Source organism: Maylandia zebra, linkage group LG20 (genome assembly GCF_041146795.1).
Source record: "Maylandia zebra isolate NMK-2024a linkage group LG20, Mzebra_GT3a, whole genome shotgun sequence".
NCBI classification, from domain to species: Eukaryota; Metazoa; Chordata; class Actinopteri; order Cichliformes; family Cichlidae; genus Maylandia; species Maylandia zebra.
In genome coordinates, this window is record NC_135186.1 from 37,753,854 (window position 1) to 37,773,084 (window position 19,231).

The window sequence follows — 19,231 nt, forward strand, 5'->3', positions numbered from 1 at the left end:
TGGTGGTGTTTTGAAATGTTGTAGGTGGCTGACTTTGTACTGCTAACAGTGGGTCTGAGTGGGGCTCCTTCTTTGTGGAGTATATAGAGGGTATAGCGCCCCCTGGGTACAGGCGGTGGTATGTAGGGCGGAGAGTGTCAGAATCCTTCTTAAGTTGTTCCAGGGAACTGATGACCTTCTTTTTGTAGCTGCTTTCACTTTGAGGCTTCATAGGTGTTGTTGTCGTGACAACAACGTGGCGGCCTCCTTTTCTTCATTGTGAGGTTCGACAGAGGAGCTTTTGCACCGGAGAGGTGTGGCTGATGCTTTCATGTGGTTCTGCTTCAGGTCGTTTCCTTGTGTCTGTGACGAGCTCCACTGTCAGCAACTCCAGTCCTTCAGCACCTTTGATGTAACTACACAATATGACTCCTTATCTGACGTCTACTTCATGTTTTTATCTGAGAAGCTGGAGCGAGTTTTCATGGCTAGTTTTTTACCTTCGGCTCAGTAGAATAACGGCAGACTGAAACCATCACCGGGGTCATCCTCCCGAACTCAGCAAAGGTCAGCAGCTGCTCATCGATTATCCCGGCGTGTGTGAGGGTTTTATAAGCTGACAGACAGGAAGCAGACAGACATGCACTGCCTCTGTGCTACCTCTGCTTCATTACAGTGTGTACATGTTCATGAACACACACACACACACACACACACACACACACACACACACACACACACACACACACACACACACACACACACCTCCTCCTCAAGGCTGGTTTTCTGAGCGATCAATATTCTGCAGTGGAGCAGCCGGCCTGCACCCTGCTTGTGTGCGTGTGTGTGTTGCTTCTTATCAGTATCTTCCCCTCTCCCTCTGTTCAGAGGTGATCCTCTTCCCTCCGGCCGTCATCGATCTTGGGATGCTGCTGGACTGGATGCTGAGCATCGGTCGGTTTTTCCGCCACGTGTCCGTCCAGCCGACGTTTAAACGTGGCTCCCGTCACTTCCTGTATGCTCCTCTTCGGTGGTTAGGCGTTGCATCCTTTGCTCGGTCCCAGGAGGCGGTGAGATGTCTGCGGTGATTACGGTGACGCTGCCGTGCACCTTCGGCACCGCGGCCTCTTCAGTGCACTGATTTTCACCGCGACCGCTCAATCGAGACGATGACTCACTGAAAGCAGCTTTCAGCACACAAACGGAGCCGAGCTCTTTGTGTCTGAGTGGGTTTCATTTATCCTGCTGCAGGCGGGATGTTCTCCTGCTGTTCTGACTAAAACCGACGGGTTTAATGTGTTACGGTTCTCTGCTGGGCACATGCACACCTCTGCCAAAGCTGAGACGTCCCTCCTGAAGGACGCGGCCATCATGACGTCACCTGCTGGGTCGTGGCGTCTGAAGCTGCGTGTTTTCGTCATGACCGTCGTGGTCCATCCGCTCATCCGTCCATCAATCCAATCCTCCACCCATAGATCCATCTATCATCCACCCATCCGTTGGGATTGATGAGGACAGTTGAATCTGCCGTGTCCAGAGTGGAGCGGTTGTAGCTACTAAATGAAAGGATTTGTTTTTAAATGATTCTATTTTTTTCCTTTGTGTCAGAAATGGATTACAGCATGTTCACATCATTAAAACCCAAATCTAGACAAACTGGTGACTCCAGCAATCAACTTCTGAGCAAATATCTGGTTAGTAGATGTGGAATATTTTGTATATTTCACAACGATGAGGAAGTAAGACTAAAATCAAAGCTTCTGGTGTTACAACAGACACGCTCTTTCTTTGTCCTCGCCCACAGTGAGCCACTTCCTGTTCACGCTGGAGGAGACAACCAGGGAAAATACAGCTGCTCCATCACTCGTAGATAAACTGGCACGTGTTTAAAAGTTCAGCACGTTTCGATGTTTCTGTTAATGAACAGTAACGTTAAAAACCAAACTGAGGTGGTGGTGTAACCACTCGGTTCACCAACACATGCTCATAAAGTAAAATGTCAGCACGAGCTGCAGAGTGAAGATCCCTGTAGTGGTGGTGGTGATGGATGATGAAGGGAGTAGATGATGACCAGTAGTTTCAGGCTCGTTTCTTAAATTTATGGAATCAGAATTTTATCAAATCAGCATCATTAGAACAGACATCAGTTTCTGTGGAAACCACAGACATGACAGTGAGGGGGAGGAGGTGGGGGCAGGATGAAAACGTGAAATCTGTGGAGGTGGGGGAGGTGGTAATGGAGAGTTGATGGAGGAGGAGCTGGCAGGATGGGGCAGCAGGAGGAGATGGGTAAAGGGATGGGGGGAGGGAGGCAGCAATAGGGGGAGACACATGGGGGGCTTGAAGGTCCGGCTCTGCAGCACCGCGGCCTCTAAAACAAAGAGAACAAAGAACGAGGCGCACCGCCCTCCTCCGCCCCTCCGTGTGAGGCGAGAGACGTCCACCTTAATTGATTTTCTTAATGAAATTCATGTCGGCCGCTCCGCCAGGAGAGAGGCGCAGTTTGTGTACCAAACATGATGTGCACTGACAGGAACAAGCCGTGTCTCCTTTCAAAATAAAATGTGCAGCAGCTCTTTTTGTGTTTGACAGATTTAACATCGTTAATAATCATCACAGTAGCTTTAGAACTGTTTCGACTCCACATCCACACATTTTGCTTCCAGAAGTTTGGACGAGGGCATGCCCAGTAACATCCAATCAAAATCCTAGAATCTCACTGTGCACCAAACCCGAAGCTCCGCCTTCTTGCACGGTCCAGAGCTCAGCAGCCGAGGTGAGGCGGAGCTCTTCACGACCCGATCCCGATCGAACTTCCATCCACCGAGGTCAACATCGTCATTTACTGGTGGAAAACTGACAAGAAGCCATTTGACTTCTGACCTCTCCTTCGAGGTTAAGGATAACGGTTTCTTACTGCAATTGTTTGAGAGCATCCAGGGATGATACTGTTTAATTATGTAATCTGATTACATGCAAAGCAATTATTTTATTTGGAGAACAAACTTTTTTTCCTTGATGTTACGAAACGACTGAAATGAATTCAGTACGAGAGACGTTTTCATCCACATGAATAATAAAAAGATGAAGGATGTTTGGTGATTGGCTCTCAGGTAGGTGTGGTTTCTTAAAGTGACCCTGGTCCCCTCGGGTCATGAGCCGGGTCAGCGGCTCACAGTAATCCAATGATTCTCCATCACTTCCTGTCTGTGTTTCCAGCGTCAGACAGGAAACGATCCGCCGCTTCATCACAAACGCTCCTGTTCTCTGTCTTCCTCATAGTGAAGCTCCATGAAAGACGGTTCAGGGAACTTTGACGGCTGCCCCCTCGCGATGTTGGCGCAGCCAGACGGACGGCTTATCGTCCTGACTTTGTGTTACATAAGCTGCCCACTACCTGAATTAATAAGCTCAAGTCCTCCATCTGAAGACATGCTTCTTTTAATTAAGTGTGTTTGAGCCGCCTGTGTCAGGCCTCGGGGCAGGCGTGGATCCTTAACAGGAGCACGGCGCCGCAAATGTGTGGGGAACATTTGAATGATTCAGTTTTCATTAAAAACAGATGTGCACTTGTTATCCACATGTTCTTGTCACGTGTCTGTTGCAGTGGAGTGTGTTCGTGTTAACACGGACGGTGTGAGTCCCTCAACACTCAGATTATCCGTTTTTTCAGCTCGTGGATCTCTGTGATGTCACATAGACCTGATCAGGTCGGCTTGTGCCTGTGAATGTAGCTCGTAGTAACAAACTGCTTTGATTGGTTAATAAAAGCAGATTTACCGAGTCAGGGACAGAAGCCACGCCCACCTGCTGTTCAAACCTTCTGTTTACAGCCAATCAGTGAAAAGTGTGACTGATTAACAGCAGAGTAATCATAGGCACAGCGTCACCACATGTTTAATCCTTTGTTTACTCCTGTATCACGGGTCAGGTAACCTTCACTCCCATTGGTAGTTCAGGTGGCCACACCCACTGTGCACCCTGCTCTCTGGTCGCTCCGATTTCTTTGTTTTGTGGTTGGCTGTCAGTGAGCCTGTGTCGGATGAACACCGTCTGTGATGCAGGAAGCTCCTTCTGTTTCCTTAACCGTGAAACGTGCTGTATGAAGTGAGCCGGACACGTTTGGCGGCGGCTGCTGCTCAGGAACCGTGTGACTGATGAGACACGCGTGTGCCTCAGGGCCTCCACAGACCTTATCAGTTTGTCAGAGTACACACTGAGACATTAATCTCTAATTTAGGATAATCAGGTGTTTGTCTAAGCTCAGTTTACAGTCTCAGGTTAATGTCAGTTAATGAAACGAGCCTTTATGAAATCACCAGGTTTATTATTCGATTGTTGAACTGTAGTATAAACATTCCCACGGCGGCCGATTTACGATGCGCCCTGCTGTTCCCCGTACGCTCGGCCGTTGGGTGTGAGTGGGTGATGGATGCTGGCAGCCGGCTTCAGCAGCTCCGCCTGTCAAGAGGTTCCTGCCGCAGGTGACATCCAGGTGAAAGACCGTCAGGTCTAACGTGGAGGGTCAGGTTACGAGTACGTCTTCTCTACGTGTCCTCGGCAAGTGAGCGGCGAGGCGTTTGATGAGGTCATCATGGCCACAGCACAGTCATTATCCGGTGGAGCTGGAGCTACAACACTTCTGTTTAAACACCTTTAATGCACATAGTGGTGTTTTTGGAACAGCTTGGTGCTCTCCTGGTGCAGCAGCACCCTAACCCTGACCCCAGACCAGCCGTCGTCTTTAACCTTAACTGTCCAATCAGATCGTCACATCCAAACCTTGCAGTTTTTCCACCTACAATCATCATAAACTACAATTACTTATTTATATGTAATATAAATGTAACTTACATCGTCGTTCTGCGCTCTCTTTCTGCTGTTTGTTGCTGACTGGCTAATGATCATTTGGTACATGAAACCTGAGCACAGCCAGAGAGTGTGGCAGTAACAAACATCTGTGCTGATTCTCGTTAGGTTTCTAAATAAAACCTGCATCCGTCTTCATGTCTGTCTGAAAGGGCCAAATGTTTGGGAAGACAGAGATTCCTGAAAGCAGGGATGTGCTGGGAACAGAGGAGATGAGCTCCGACAGGACGAGGCCTTTTCTTCCGTTTGTCCGGTGGCTAACTCGATTAGCTTAGCAAAGGCTTCGGAGCAGATCCGGCTGCTCTGCTCTGGAAACACACACACGAAAACCAGCCATCTGAGCACTTCTACACACACACAGTAATGTGTGGCTGGTGCAGCTCTGGTTTCTAATTTTACTCCCACAGTGAAGCAGGCTGCTGTCAGTGATGGTTTCCAGAGTTCAGGGAGGAAGTGGACAAAAGAGACTCAGGACCCTGAAGGGAAACACAGAGATCCAGTTTATAACACGGGCTCCATCACGTCACCTGCTGGAACATCGTGGCGGTCAAGTGAGATTTTGTAGTTTTTCTTCTGGAAGTTGTAGTTCAGACACCTGCAGTCCCGTTACCGAGGAGTGTGAGGAATGTTTGCTTCCTCTGAGGTGGAGGAATGGGAATAGTGAGATCATTTGTTGGTCTGTAATGCTGGAACAAACAGAGAAGTCAATAATAAAGTCAATTCAAGTAGTCACAAATACCACAGAAGAAGAAGAACAGGAAGAGACGCTGTTACAGGGCCTTCTCCATACTCAGGCTAACGTTGGTCTAACCGTCAAACCTGAAACCATCAGCACGAACACAAAGTGCAGCAGGTGACCTGAACAGGTGACAGGTCAGCTGTCAACAAAGTCTCAGCAGTTTCCTGCTTTTTCCACGAACAGCAGAACATCCTGATGGTTGCTGTGGCAGCGCTAACGATGAAGAAGAAGGCCTCTCAGCTTCAGGATATGGGAAGAGTGAAGAATGTGTTTCAAATGGGTCTTAGATGCTGGTTTGGTGTAAAATCGAGGCTGACTGGCTGACCTGCTGCGCTCTGCAGAGGTCGTGTCGTGTGCTGCCGTCACTGTTCCCTTCGTGCAGACACAAAGACGTGGTTAGCATTGTTGGGACAAGCACAGGGACAGAAACAGATGAGAAGCAGCGCGGTTGCTGGGCGACAGCTGGACGCTCGGCTTGGTTTACAGGAGGAAATATTTCAGGATGCAGTAATTTATTTTCCACTAACTGATCTCTGCAGGGACAAGGAAGGGCTGTGGGTCGAGAAACCCGGAGCCTCAGAAAGAACGATTTACACCACATCTTCCTCATTTGCTCCTCCTCACCACCCACTGCTCCCTCTTCTTTCAAACCTTCACATGCTCCTCTCACCCTCCTCATCCTCACATCCTTCACAGCTTCAGCTGCTCTCGTCTCCGAAACGTCTCATTTTAATCTCCTCTGTCCAATTCGTTCTCCAAAGCTCACCTCCTTCCTCTCCACTTTCTCCTCCTCTTCGTCTTCCGTTACTCGGAGTTAATCTCTCGTTTCCTGCCATCTGTAACGACCCACGGAGGTGTTTCTGATGGGACGTGTTGGTCAGTTTTTAGTTTGCATCCTTACTTTAAACCACAGGTGTGCTTGACTGCTGTGGAGCAATCATGCTTCCTCCTCCTCTTCCTCAGTTTCTCTAAGCCGCCTCCGTTGTTCTTTGGTGGAAGTTAAGGTTCTCGCTGCTTCTCTCACTCTTCTCCTTTCCTGTTAAAAATAGACAATAGAGGAAGGAGGCTGTTAATTATTCATCTGAGGTGCACTATACTGTTTTACACCTCTCATAATCTTCAGTCCTCCTCGTCATCATCGCCATGTTGAGTCTGGGCTCAGTTTGGTTTTTCTGAACATTTTTTGTTCAACGTCTCTCGTAGTGATGGAGAATCATTGGATTACTTTATTCTGTGTGGGATGGTTTGTAGCTCATCCATGTTGGTCATTAACCAGCTAGCCCTAAAACAGAGAGTTAAGGGTCGGATCTGATCCTGAAAACCATCAATTCTCTATAATTTGAAGGTCTTAATGAGACTGACGCAGTTATTCTTGCGGGTCAAACAGCTAAAGTTAGCTACTTGTGTTAGCTTACCTGCTGTAGCGTTAATGAGCAGGCTAAGGCTAGCATATGAAATGAAGTGATATGATGTGGTGGAAAAAAGTCTTTGACCAAATTTGACTTTAGTGTCTTTTATCTGTGTAAGAAAACAGTGCTACAGTGCTTGCTGCTATTAGCTAAAATTAGCTTATAACAGTGAATGGAGTGGCCCTCCGTGAGTCAGGTCTCCAGTGGCTAATTTTAGCTAGCTTCTATGCTAATGTAGACAAATTGCTACCTGCCTAACTTGGCAGCTAGCTGGCTAACTGTACTGTGCTCTCTGTCTCAACCCTGTGTAAAGCCTCTTTAGCTGTTAGCTTGTGTGGAGTGTTGGACTGTGTGTGAGTCGGTGTTTTGCTGGGAGCCAGTGGGTGGTGACGTTAGCATTGAGGCACTCGGATCATAAACGTCTGATCTGTTTAATGTTAACATAGTAAATATGACAGATTTGTTAAAAAGCAGACAGAAGGAAAGGCAGATGTCGGTCTGAGCATGGACACAGAGGTTAAAGTGTGTTATTGAGTTTGTGCGATGGCTCCAAACCCTGTTTCAGTGTATCTATCAGGCAGGAGCGCTCGAGTTCATTTGTATGGAAATGAGGACGTCTCATTACTGAGAACATTAATAAACAACACACACACAAGGAGAAGAAGCAGTTCGAGTTAGATACAAACTTGTACTGTTAATAGTGATTTCCAGTGTGAGCAACAACAACAAAAACTACACAAATCCACGTTAGCGTTAGGCTGCTGACGTCATAGATGCAGGATCACAACCTTCAGCCAAAGGCAGGAGTTGTAGCCCTCACACAGGACACGGATTTTTACTTCCATGATTTTGTTGGATTTGCTGACGGGAGGAGAAATCTGGAGCGACCTTTAACCTTTCAAAGACGCCGCACTGTGATTGTTCCATCTTTAATTAAAATGCTCCAAAAAGCTTCAACAGCACAAACGCGGTCCACAGGTCCAGCTTAGCCTAGCAGCTACCTGTGTCACCACAGGGGGCCACGCCCCTTATCTTGTCAGCAGGTGAGTTATGTTAGCATTCTGCTCTCGTACAGGTGAAGGCAGGAAATGATCTATAGAAACAGTTTGTACTGTAAACATTGAACATGGGACTGACTCAGTGCTGCCTCTGCTGGCTGTCAGAGGAACTGTAGGTTTGGGTGCTTTTATACTGGCTTCATTCTTTTGCTGCTTGATGACACACAGAGAGTCAGAGACACAACTTCCTGTCTGTGCACATCGCCCAGATCCTGAGGAAAGCTGGACGTGTATAAAGGTCCTGTGGGAGGAGCTGAACTGTCAGTCACCTGAGAGCTCAGTGACATCAGCAGAGCGAGCCTTCTTGTATGTGTGTCAGTGGCGTGCAGGGACTTCCCCCTGTGTAGCTGGGCTGCTTCCAGTGAGCGTGTGCAGTCATGGCGTCTGCGGTGAGGATGCTAATCCAGCACGACGAGCCCGGGGAAACTCCTCCTCCGAGAGCTGTCGTTAACAGACAGATGTGGGTCGGTGCTGCCACACAGACTCATGCAGGAGCTGCAGCGGTCGCACAGACTGCATCTTTAAATGGAAACCCTGGATTCCCCTGCAGTGTTTCACCGTTTTATTTCATTATGCAGCCGCAGCACAAAGTGCATCAGCTTTATTTCCTCTAATGCTCTGATTTAGCTCCAAAAGCCCAGATACACGCTCACCGCTGCTTCTTGGCCCTCATCATCTTATCAACAGCGGCTCTGTGAGTGAGGAGAGCACCGTGACCTCTTAAAGTTTCATTTCCACTCAGGTGAATATTAAATACAAGCCCACTAATATTTATTGAAGCCCTTTTTGCTTCATTCATCCTGAGTGCGTGAAAGCTTTTTCATTTTCTGTGCGAAGCAGCTGAGATTGATTCCTTAGATCTAAACATCTCAGTTTAAACTCTGCCTGCACCTCGACCTGCCTTCTGTGGGAACACTTTAGAGCAGTCAATGCTAACCGCGTCACGTGAATCAATGCAGAGACAGAACTACATTTATATGAATGCATCTATGTTTTAGCAGCACGCAGGAATAACCCGTGTGTTTGTGCGTTTGCATCTGTGTTGTTGGCTTTACGTCATTCGTGTTCTGCTGTCTCGTTATTAGCTCAACATTTTATGCATCGCGTTCCTGCTCCGAGTTTTGATGTCACTGCGATGTTTCTGAGGTCTCTGCTCCTCGCCTCAGTTTGTAGAACATCAACCTTCTTGGCTCGTTGTCTGTCGTCTCCTTGAATATGTCCGTAACAAGCAAAGGCGGTCGTAGTGCCTGAGATCTAATTATGGAAAACGCCGGGATGCTGATTCCAGCTTTGCACGTGTGTTTGATGGCTGGGACACAGTCAGGAGTAGCTTCGCTGCTGACAGGCAAAGCTAATAATCATCTCATTAAAATATAACGAGACTCGAACCGCCTCACATAGCGTGGCACTGTGTGGGCACACGCTCGCTGTTTGGATCCCAATAAATCTGACTTTCATGTCGGGCTCGGAGCGTGAAAGCATTTGTAAGCGTGGGTAGAAACGCCTCAGCGTCACCACCCAGCGAGGTGGTCATAACCTGGCAGCTCACGCTTCCACCTGTCCGCTGTCTAACAGCACGTTAGGGCAGGAGTCTCCATCCTCCAGCTCTTCTGGAAGCAGCCCCTGGCTCTGCTTCTGGTCTCCTTCCAAGAACCTCCCAGAAACACCTCACCTGGGAGCTATCAGCGTGGAAACATCTCAGCTGCCTCCCTTCAGTGTGGGTGAGCTCCTCCTGAGCGGCCGAGCTTGAAGGCCGACCCGGACGCTCTCAGAGGAAGCTCGTTTGTGCTCCTCGTATACGCGATCTCATCCTCTCAGCCCCACAGCTCGTGGTCATGGGTGAAGGGGGGGAGGAGGAGCTGAGGGTCTGCGCCAAGCCCAAGGATAAGATAAAGAAGGATTATTTTGATCTGTGACTGTTGTTTTTTGTGGGAAAAGTCGAGTGGAGACCAATTTTAAACAACATCACTTTAACCCTTTATGACAGGTCGGAGCGGGCGCGCTCTAAGTATTTTTAAATCCCGGCAGCTCTGCAACCACGTGAGCTAGCGCAATAATTTTTGCATATGAAACCGGAGGAGTTGTACTTACATCTGATGCCATCAGCTTGTCCTCGGTCACGGTTTCCTTCCACATGTAGCTTTGCAAAAACTGCATAAAAAGCACTTGCAGCAACAAAAACATAATATTCCAGAAACATGTTTGCTGATCTGATCAGCTGTTCGTAACACTTCCTACATTGGAACAGACGTCAGCGCGAACTATCGCACGTCCGCCGTTACCTGCCCGAAACCGGAAGTGACGTCATTTTCACGGGAAATTTAGTGTTTTCCTACAGAGATATGCTGATGTTTTTAGAAGTTTATTCCGCTTTTTTGCAATTTACGGAGTTACTATGGACCTAATGCAGACATATTATTAACATCTGGGATGTAATGGTTGTATTGATGTATAGCAACTTGAAATGCTCTGAAAAACGGCACTACAGCCTGTAAAAATACAAAGATAAGCTCTGGCGGACTTTGGTAGGTCTTAAAGGCTTGATGTCCAAAGACACGGTCTGTGACCATTTTAAAAAACCAGAATAAGCAGGATTGTAATATTAATAATAGTTTAATGAGATCTGCTGTGTTTCCCAGCGTTCTCCGCCTGAGCCGAGGAGTATTTGAGTATTTGAGGTGGAGGAAAAACAGCTCAGAGAAACGTCGGCATGCCGCTGGTGCTGCTGGCGAGGCCTGCAGGTGCTGCTCGTGTTGTTTGATTTGGCGTCTCGCTCTCGCCTCCTGCTCGCTGTTTGCTCTGATGTTTGGGTTAAACCGCGGGAGCGGGCGTCATGGTGGATCCCACGGATGCCCACATCGACAAAGAGGCAAATAAAGAGATTAAAAACGGTTTCAAACGGCAGGTAAACACAGTTTGATTCATCCAGGTGACTTTAAACAGGCATGCAGAGTGCTGTGGGTTATCAGCAGGGAGGCGGAGCAGCTCATTGGCGAGGTGTGTGTGCTTGTGGAGATCACAGACGTGACTCGTGACACACGTCCTGCTTGGGGGCTGTTTCTTGTTTTTCTCTAATAAATCTTTAGATTGGTTTGTGTCACTAGCGATGCATCGTCGGCTGAGAGGGAACGTGTGTGATCCTCGTCTATTTCCATCTTTCATCCGTTACAGAAGACGCCAAGAATATTTGTTGATGTGGAGATGGACCGAAACCTGCCTGCTTGTTCCTGGATCTCAGATTCAGTTTCTCTGATGATGTGTCAATTTAAAGTAAAAGGGAAACACAAAGTGACGCGTGTCATTTACTCAGAGCTCGTTCGTCATGAAGCTTGAACCAATCGTCTGCTTTAAGTTTGCAGACAAACTTTATGGAACAGTTCTTCTTAAAGCAACACTTTAACTTAAACTCCTCCTGATCTCCCGTCATGGATCACCTGCCTCAGGGCTGGATGCTCGCATAAACTCGCTTTGTGAGGGGCAGCCAATGGGGAGAAAGTTTTCTTGGAGGAGGAGGAGCTAAATCAGCTTGTTTCAGACAGAGGATGAAGTGAGCAGCTGCAGGGGGGCTCAGTGTGAGTTAAAGAAGGATTATTTCAAACTGTGACTCATGCAAAGCTGCTTTGGGAGAGAGCCAGAACACACGGGTAGAATTAGGGCTGGGCGATATATCGAGTTTTTAAAAAGTATCAATATAATTTTATACGAGATATAAGATGTGACAATATCCTTTATATCGATATAGTCTATGTTACGTTATAATTAGAGTTGTGGAACCACAAGTTTGCCTCTCTTTCGTCCACTTTTGTCTTTACGCAACGTTACTCGGCCTCGCCTCTCCTTCACCGAACACAACTCCCCCTCCTTCCCCATCGCTTCACCTGCAGGCAGCGACAAGATGGACACGGCAAATCTCCGTTAACAAGTTACTGCGCATCGGCCCGTGCGTGGGGCTGGACGGCATCAACGTGTTAACGAGCTAACCGCGCTAACGAGCTAATCACGCTAACGAGCCAACCACACTAACGCCATGCAGCCCAGACCCAGACCATGAACCGATTTTAGGTGGTACACGGCGCTCAGCAATCTGTCAAAAAATGTTTTAGTACGACTTTGGTAAGCGATGGAGCTGCACCGCTTGATGGATTGTCGGAGCATTACAGCTACCGAGGAGCCTCGCGGAGTGATACATACTGTGCTTCAACGTAATATAACTGTACTGTGTGTGTATAAGGACCATAAATGGCACCTGTAAGAGACACGTTAGATTAGGATTAGAAGAGGATTTCAAACTCCAGGCTGTCGGTCGCGCAGTAGAAGTTGTGAACAGAGCTGCTGTGAAATCTTTGTTATTACGCTCAGCGTCTGTTAGTTTACATTTTGACTGCAGTTGTGAGCTCTTTGTTATGCACAAAAACAACATTGTTTTCTTTTATTTATGGAGCATTATTATTTAATAAATGCTCATAATTTATTTTTGAGTAATTTTTTCATTTGCATCTGTATGTTAATAAAAGTGCCCGTGTGACATCTGGGACGCAGCTTTGACTAAGAACTCTCTGTTTGTTCTTTATGGCTTAAAAAAATATCGAGATGTATATCGTATATATCGCCATCCAGCTAAAGAATATCGAGATATGAATTTGGGGTCATATCGCCGAGTCCTAGGTAGAAGTTTAGTTTTTGCTTCTTTCGATTTTGGTCGTTCCCACAGTTGGATTACTTCAGATTTTATTATTCCAGATGTTTATTTTTTGTAGCTTCAGTGTGTTTTTCTCGTCAGGCTGATGCACCGATGCATCGGCGCCGCTGATGCTGCTGATTTCCTGTGTATTCTTAAATATTCCCGTCTCTGTAAATGTCAGCAGTACTTTACACCAAAGCCTCGTTTGCAGCGGGGCACGCATCACTACATGTAGCTGTGCTTGGTTTGCGAACGCGATTGGCTGAGGCTGGATGTGTGACCGTGCTGTGTCTGTGTTTCTCAGGATGACAGTTCAGTGAGCAGCGAGGAGGCCGAGATGAGCGAGCCCACGTGGCTAGCAGCCGATCTGGGAGCAGCGTCAGACCTGAGCCCATCGAGCCACGGAGAGAGGATGCGCCACAGTCCGCAGAACGCCCACAGCAAAGAGGACGACGGTAAGAGCGGCGTCACGCCCGCCGGGCGCTGCGTTTGTGGAGATGATGTGTAGGTTTCCTTTGAAGGCGTGCGGATTATCTGAAACATGCATGTGTGGACAGAGCAGATGGTGATCAGAGAGAAAAGCTCCTGTTGTGTTCACTGCTGTTAATCCCTGCAGCGGGTTCAGGAGGTCACACCAGATAATGTGCTGCGCTGAAACATCTCGCTGAAGCTTCTCCTGCGTCACCTCGTGTGATGGCGGCGCGCCGGCGCCGTCTGCTGCTGAATAAAGTGATAGGAAACAGGAAGCCTTCCACAGGTGGGCCGTCCTAACGAGGTAACAGGATGTTTTAGAGGCTTGCTATGATTGGTGTGTTTGAAGCCAGTGCAGCAGTCACATGATCCTCTCACACCTGTGCAGTTGTTGTGACATCACTTTGAGCTACGCCCACCTGAAAGACCAAATAACGCCTTCTTCCACCTGAAGATGATTGTGTAGTTTTGAGAGCTGCTGAAGACGAGGACGTGTAGAAACTTCAGGTGGAAGTCGGCAACATTCAGCTTTTTGTTCCGGCCATGCTAAGCTAACACGCTCGCGTCCTCAGACTTCAGCAGAGACCTTAAACCAAACTGGAACTTTATTCATTAGAAACAACGTGGAAGCTTCATCCTCAGTGTGACGGAGCAGCCTGGTGTCTCGCAGGTACTCTGGGAGTGATGTGGCTGAAACATCCTCGAAGAGTTTGTCTGTGTCGCACCTTCACCTGTCCTCCTCTTTCACGTTACTCCTTTAATAGGTCCTCCTGCTGTGAGGAGCGCTCACTTTGAAGACACTCGTCTCCTAATGCTGCAAGAATACAGCAATTACCTGCAAGTGTGTGTGTGTGTGTGTGTGTGTGTGTGTGTGTGTGTGTGTGTGCGTGTGCGTGTGTGTGTGTGTGTGTGTGTGTGCGCGCCGCTCATCAATACACAGCACTGAACCCTGAGTCTGATGTGAGGAGGGTGGCTGATCTTCATCAGTCTGGCCTCTTTGCTGCAGGAGGAGGAAACATGTTTGTGATTAAACACTTAATCGTGGCTTTTTCCAAACAGTAACCATCACAATAAACGTAACTTTGTGTAAACTGAGATGTTTGCGCTCTAACACACTTTGATCTTTAGTGGACCGATTTCTGCTTTACTGTGCATCTATTTCTGTATCTATTTACCCCGTCCATGATTATTGGGTGTGGCGTGGATTGGAGGTCATTATTTTACCGTCTAAATTTATTCTCTTCTTCACTTTAAAGACGGGGCCAGAATGGATTCTTTGCCAGGCCGATAATGGTCCCCGGGCCTTATATTTGACACCTCTGCTCTGTGGTATATACAACAGTAGTATATTGTCCCTGTGGGCTCCCTCATTATCATGCAGTGTGTATTTGATCAGACAGGAAGTCAGGGGCCTGGACAGGAAGTCGGTGTCTGCTGTCCTTATTAGAAAGGTTAACGAGGTGCTGTAACGTGCAGGGACGATGATGATCATTTTTCATGCTGTTTCTTGGAGACGCCGCCGCGCTGAGTTCTGCTCAGGTTAGCTGTTAGCTGTTAGCATATTGTTTGATGCGTGATGTCATAATAAAATAAAATCCACCAACCAATGAGGCGCGCAGGTGGAAGCATCATCAGCGCTACAGTCCCTGTTTCGCCCGTGTTTGTGGTGCTGGTGCTGGGACTGTTTGGAGAGCATTGCATTGTGGGAGAGAGCCAGCTGGAGGCGGCGAGCTGTGAGCCTTCAGTGGGTGGCGGAGTGTACAGGGCCTTGTTATTCAAAGGTCAGTGTGCTGCCTGCACCTCGCATAGACGCCAGAGCAGCGGCGTAGGCGTCCAAATGCCACCGCACTCAGAGGAGCGGCGAGGGTGAAGTGGCTTCCTGCTAGAGTCCGATCCAAGAGGGAAGCGGGCAGAAAGCCCCCCCGGCCTCTAACGCACAGCAGGAATCTCCAACACGCTCAGACGGGGGGGGCTCCGATCGCCATCTTCTTTAAAAGATGAAGAAATCCTGATCGTCTTTCACATCAGTGCGAGGCCCGTCTGTGTGCTGCCTGTCAGTTTACCATCAGGAGAGCTGTGCAATTGTTATCGGGCCCCGCCCCCGGCGCCCTGCGGCGGTCTCCTGCTGCTTCTACACTCTCATGGAGCTGCTCTTTAAAGTGAAAGCGCCACTATTTTAAACTCGTGTTACTGCGAGCGGCGTCGGCGCTCAGCAGCGGCTCTTTGCTCTGACGGCGAGGAGATGGAGGAGCTGCAGCCAAACAGCTTGCGCTTGATCCAACTCGGCGTGTTAATATCAGGTGGGCGTTTCCTCAGCGGCGAGCCATCAGCTTGTTTCTGCACTGCAGACGGAGCGCCCGCCGTGTTCAGGAGCAGCCAGTAAATCACCTTTAAAAGCTTCTGAGCGCCACCTCGGCTTTACGGCTGAGGTGGAGAGCTTTCACGATTGGTCCAGACTGACGGTTGGACACCTGCCGCCGAGGCCGGCCGGGTTCAGGAAAAACGAGCGTCGACAGACGATTGCACGAAGCAGCCAGCGAGCACGTGCGGTATCTCAGCGGGAGGTTAGAGGCATCAGATTAACAAAGAGTCTGAAATAAGCTACTATGTACCATTTCTCACTACTTAGACTCAGCCATGGTTAGTGGGTGACTGAGTTTAAAGAAAGCAGCAGCACGATGTCCTGATGAAACCAACATGAACGCAGGCGTGTAAAGAACGTGTCCTTCGTCGTGTGTTGTATGAATCAATCATGTTGGTGATTGCGGGCTCTGTCAGGACAGTGGTGCTCTGAGGTCCAGAGCGTGGGCTCCGTCCAGCTGTTTGTATCTGACAGTTGTGATATGAGAGCCGGTGGCGGAGCAGCTCTGCAGCAGCGTCAACCTCGACTCGGGCTGTCTGTGTAAATTTATTCAGCTGCTGCTGGAGGAGACGACCACGGCCTGAGCTCTCGGTCATCTGCGGCGCTCTCTGAGAGGCTGCTGCCCTCTCCACATCGCGCTGCCTCCGAGGGGAGTGCGTCCCCCTCATAAGTGGCCCCTCAACTGCCTCTCGTTTCTGGCTGCTAAGCGTCCTCTTCATCCCTCCCCCAAAGCCACATCCACACCAGATCCTCTGCTCTGCTGACCCGCCCCCTGGCTGGAGGACGAGGATGAAGAGGGCTCGTCAGGAGATGGAGTTGACATCACAGATCCTCTCCAAAGGGGACGAGCTGAGGGTGGAGAGGGGAATGGAGACGGGGCAGGAGGGATGATGAGAGTGACATCAGGAGGAGGAAGGGAGAGCATGAACCTGAGGAGCCAACATAGTGATCACATGATACATTGAGGTGGAAGCTGCTGCTGTTACAGATGTTCCAGTAAAGTTTCCCTTGTTTGTGAAGGTGCTGCACAGCTTCATGTTGTTCTTCAGCAACAAAGAGCAGCTGATCTTATTGATCCTCCTGAGAGTGGAACATGAAACATGAAGACACAGCTCAGAATGAACAAACTGCTTTCACTGCCACGACAGATCCACGGCTGAGTCGCTCTGTTTTACGATCATTATCAAACACTCCGACACTTCAGTGCCCAGTAAGGGGACGGCTTCTCCTTCCTGCCAGCTGTTGTACCTGTCAGACTGTGCAGCGTCCTGCACGAGCGAGACGAGCGCTCAAAGACATTTGTGTCTCTGACTGAGGAGAAAATCGAGTGGAAGCGACGTTTTCACGCTATCCTGTGTAACAAAGCGGATTAGAAAAGCAGTTATTTAGGCCTCAGTATGCAGATGCTCACTGACACGAGGACTGCTGGAGTTAAGGGGCCTCGATATCGTCTGTGCTGCACTTGCTCCTAATATTTCACCTCCTCTTCCTTTTGTCTGGCTGTGGTTATTTTAGTGGTTATGTTCCCTAGTTGGTGTCCTCGATGCTGAGAGCCTGCCTTTGCTGTGTCCAGGGAGGAGGATGGACAGGTAGGACAGTGGGACAGGTGAGCTGTGAGGAGGACGGGCAGGATGAAGAGTGACGAGGAGCAGAGTTCACCTCCGTGTGTGTGTGTGTGTGTACACATCCGTTCCCCTCTGCCTGGTCAGATGTGGCGCAGCGGGAAAGTAGGCCGGTGGAAACAAGTGACAGGATGACTTTGACCCCCCTCCTGCAATCAAGCTGGGGGAGGCAGTCTGAGGATGAGGGTGCAGGATGGATTGAAGGGTGGAGGTCAGGCATGAATTGGAGGCAGAGCAGAGGAAGGAGCATTAGATTAAATCCTGCGTACCTCCTCCCCTGGTGGAGCCGGCGCATCGAGACATTTCCTGTATAAACTGCAGGGCGATCGGAGCGCTGCAGGAGCCTCGATGGACAGATCAGATTTGCTCCATCTTTGATCTGTTTCCGATCATTCACTGGAGGAAACTTCAGAAGGCACTTTTGCCACAGCAGGAACCATCCTGGTATCAGCTGCAGACTCTGAGACTCCTGATAGAAGCCTGAGGTCTACCCAGAATGCACTCTGTGAAGTTTCCTTCAGTGAATGGTCAAACATCAGGGTGGTGGCGCTCTGCGTCACAGGCACGGAGCTGCTGCAGGTTATTCAGGCTGACGCTCGCAGGGCCAAAGCAGGGAGCAGGCTCCGGTCGGTAGCACAGCTCAGATGGTGCTCAGCTCGGGGAGCAGACGCGCTGGAGACATCGTGGAGGAGCGACCCGCCTCAACGCAGTGAAAATAACTAAAACACAAAAAGGAGAAGAAATCAATAAAGATGAAGAGTTTGAAATGTTGTAAGTGTGTGTGTGTCTGCTGTGCCGGCTACAGTCACTGCTTAATTATTAATACACACACCTTGAAACTAAAACATGCTAAGAGGCTGTGCAATTAATATTAGCTCCTCCCCAAACACACACACACACACACACACACACACACACACACACACACACACACACACAGATCTCAAATCAAATCACTTTTATTGTAGCATCACATGTGCAGGTACATTGGTACAGCACATGTGAGTGAAATTCTTGTGTGCGAGCTTCACAAGCAACAGAGTTGTGCAAAATACAAGAACGGCTACATCTGAAACTAATAAATATATGTACAACATATAATATATATATACACACACTTTGTTAGGCTGGAATGAGCTCCTGCTGTGTCTGAGCACAACCTGTTGACATGTTTGTATAGAGGTGTGTGCGTGTGAGTAATTAGCTGCAGCCTCCTGCTTGCCTGTAATGAGCTCTGCTAGAGACTCGACACTCTTTAAACAAGCGTCTGACTAAACCTGCTGAGCTCTCAGAGCGGCGTGGGCTTGCAGCCTGGTGTGTGCGTGTGTGTGCGCGCGCGTGTGTGTGTTGCACTGTGGGATGTGGAGCGTTTTGTGGAAATGGCCTAATGGGGTTTGCAGCGGCGTTGCAATTTTCCCAGCCCATTATTGTGGCGCTCACTCTGAGGCTGAAAGCAGCTCTCGGGTCACTGATGAGAGGATTCTGGGAAATGCAGACGTCACTAATAGAAGAGAAAGCTGATGGAAAATGTGTCAGAGTCACTGCTCAGAGGACTCTTCATCACTCTGTGATGGAGCAGAGATGGATCAGCTGCTCTGAGCAGTGTGAGGCAGAGAAACCAACCACCAACTCGCCTGTTTGCATCATCAGGGGCGTGGCCTCTGTGACTGACAGGTGGATTGGGACATGGGCGGCTGTAGCTGCCAGCATTTTGAATGGCATCGTGTGACCAATAACATGGCTGCTGTGAAGTCACTAACAGAAGGCGGAGCTCCAGCCTTTCATGGAGGCGCTGCTAACACGTGGCAGCATGCGGCTGACGGCCATCTTTTCTGGTTTTTATGTGACGGAGAACATCACGCTGAGCCCGGGAGCCGGAAACCTCGACCGGTTGTTGTTCTGCTCTCTGTCGTCTTCGGCGAGCGATAGAGACGGTCTCACATCCGCCTGACCTCGGGCCACTCCGGGGGAAGGCCTGTCTGCAGATTCGCCGTTCCCCTCCGAACGCTCCCGTGACCTTCGCCCTGTCACAGACGAGACT

General features: G+C 49.1%; 1 protein-coding gene across 4 annotated transcripts in view; it reads left to right on the forward strand.

Moving 5' to 3' along the window:
• Positions 1-19,231, forward strand: part of LOC101475413 (nucleolar protein 4-like) — a 111,088-nt gene that overhangs the window by 52,427 nt on the left and 39,430 nt on the right. For 3 of the 4 annotated variants that reach the window (XM_076877932.1, XM_024806359.2, XM_076877933.1), the window contains one exon: positions 13,040-13,190. In XM_076877932.1, the coding sequence (XP_076734047.1) occupies positions 13,040-13,190 (151 nt within the window). Of the gene's footprint in view, positions 1-13,039; positions 13,191-13,413; positions 13,493-19,231 lie in introns of those variants that run through there. The other variant, XM_076877934.1, reaches the window with a different exon arrangement.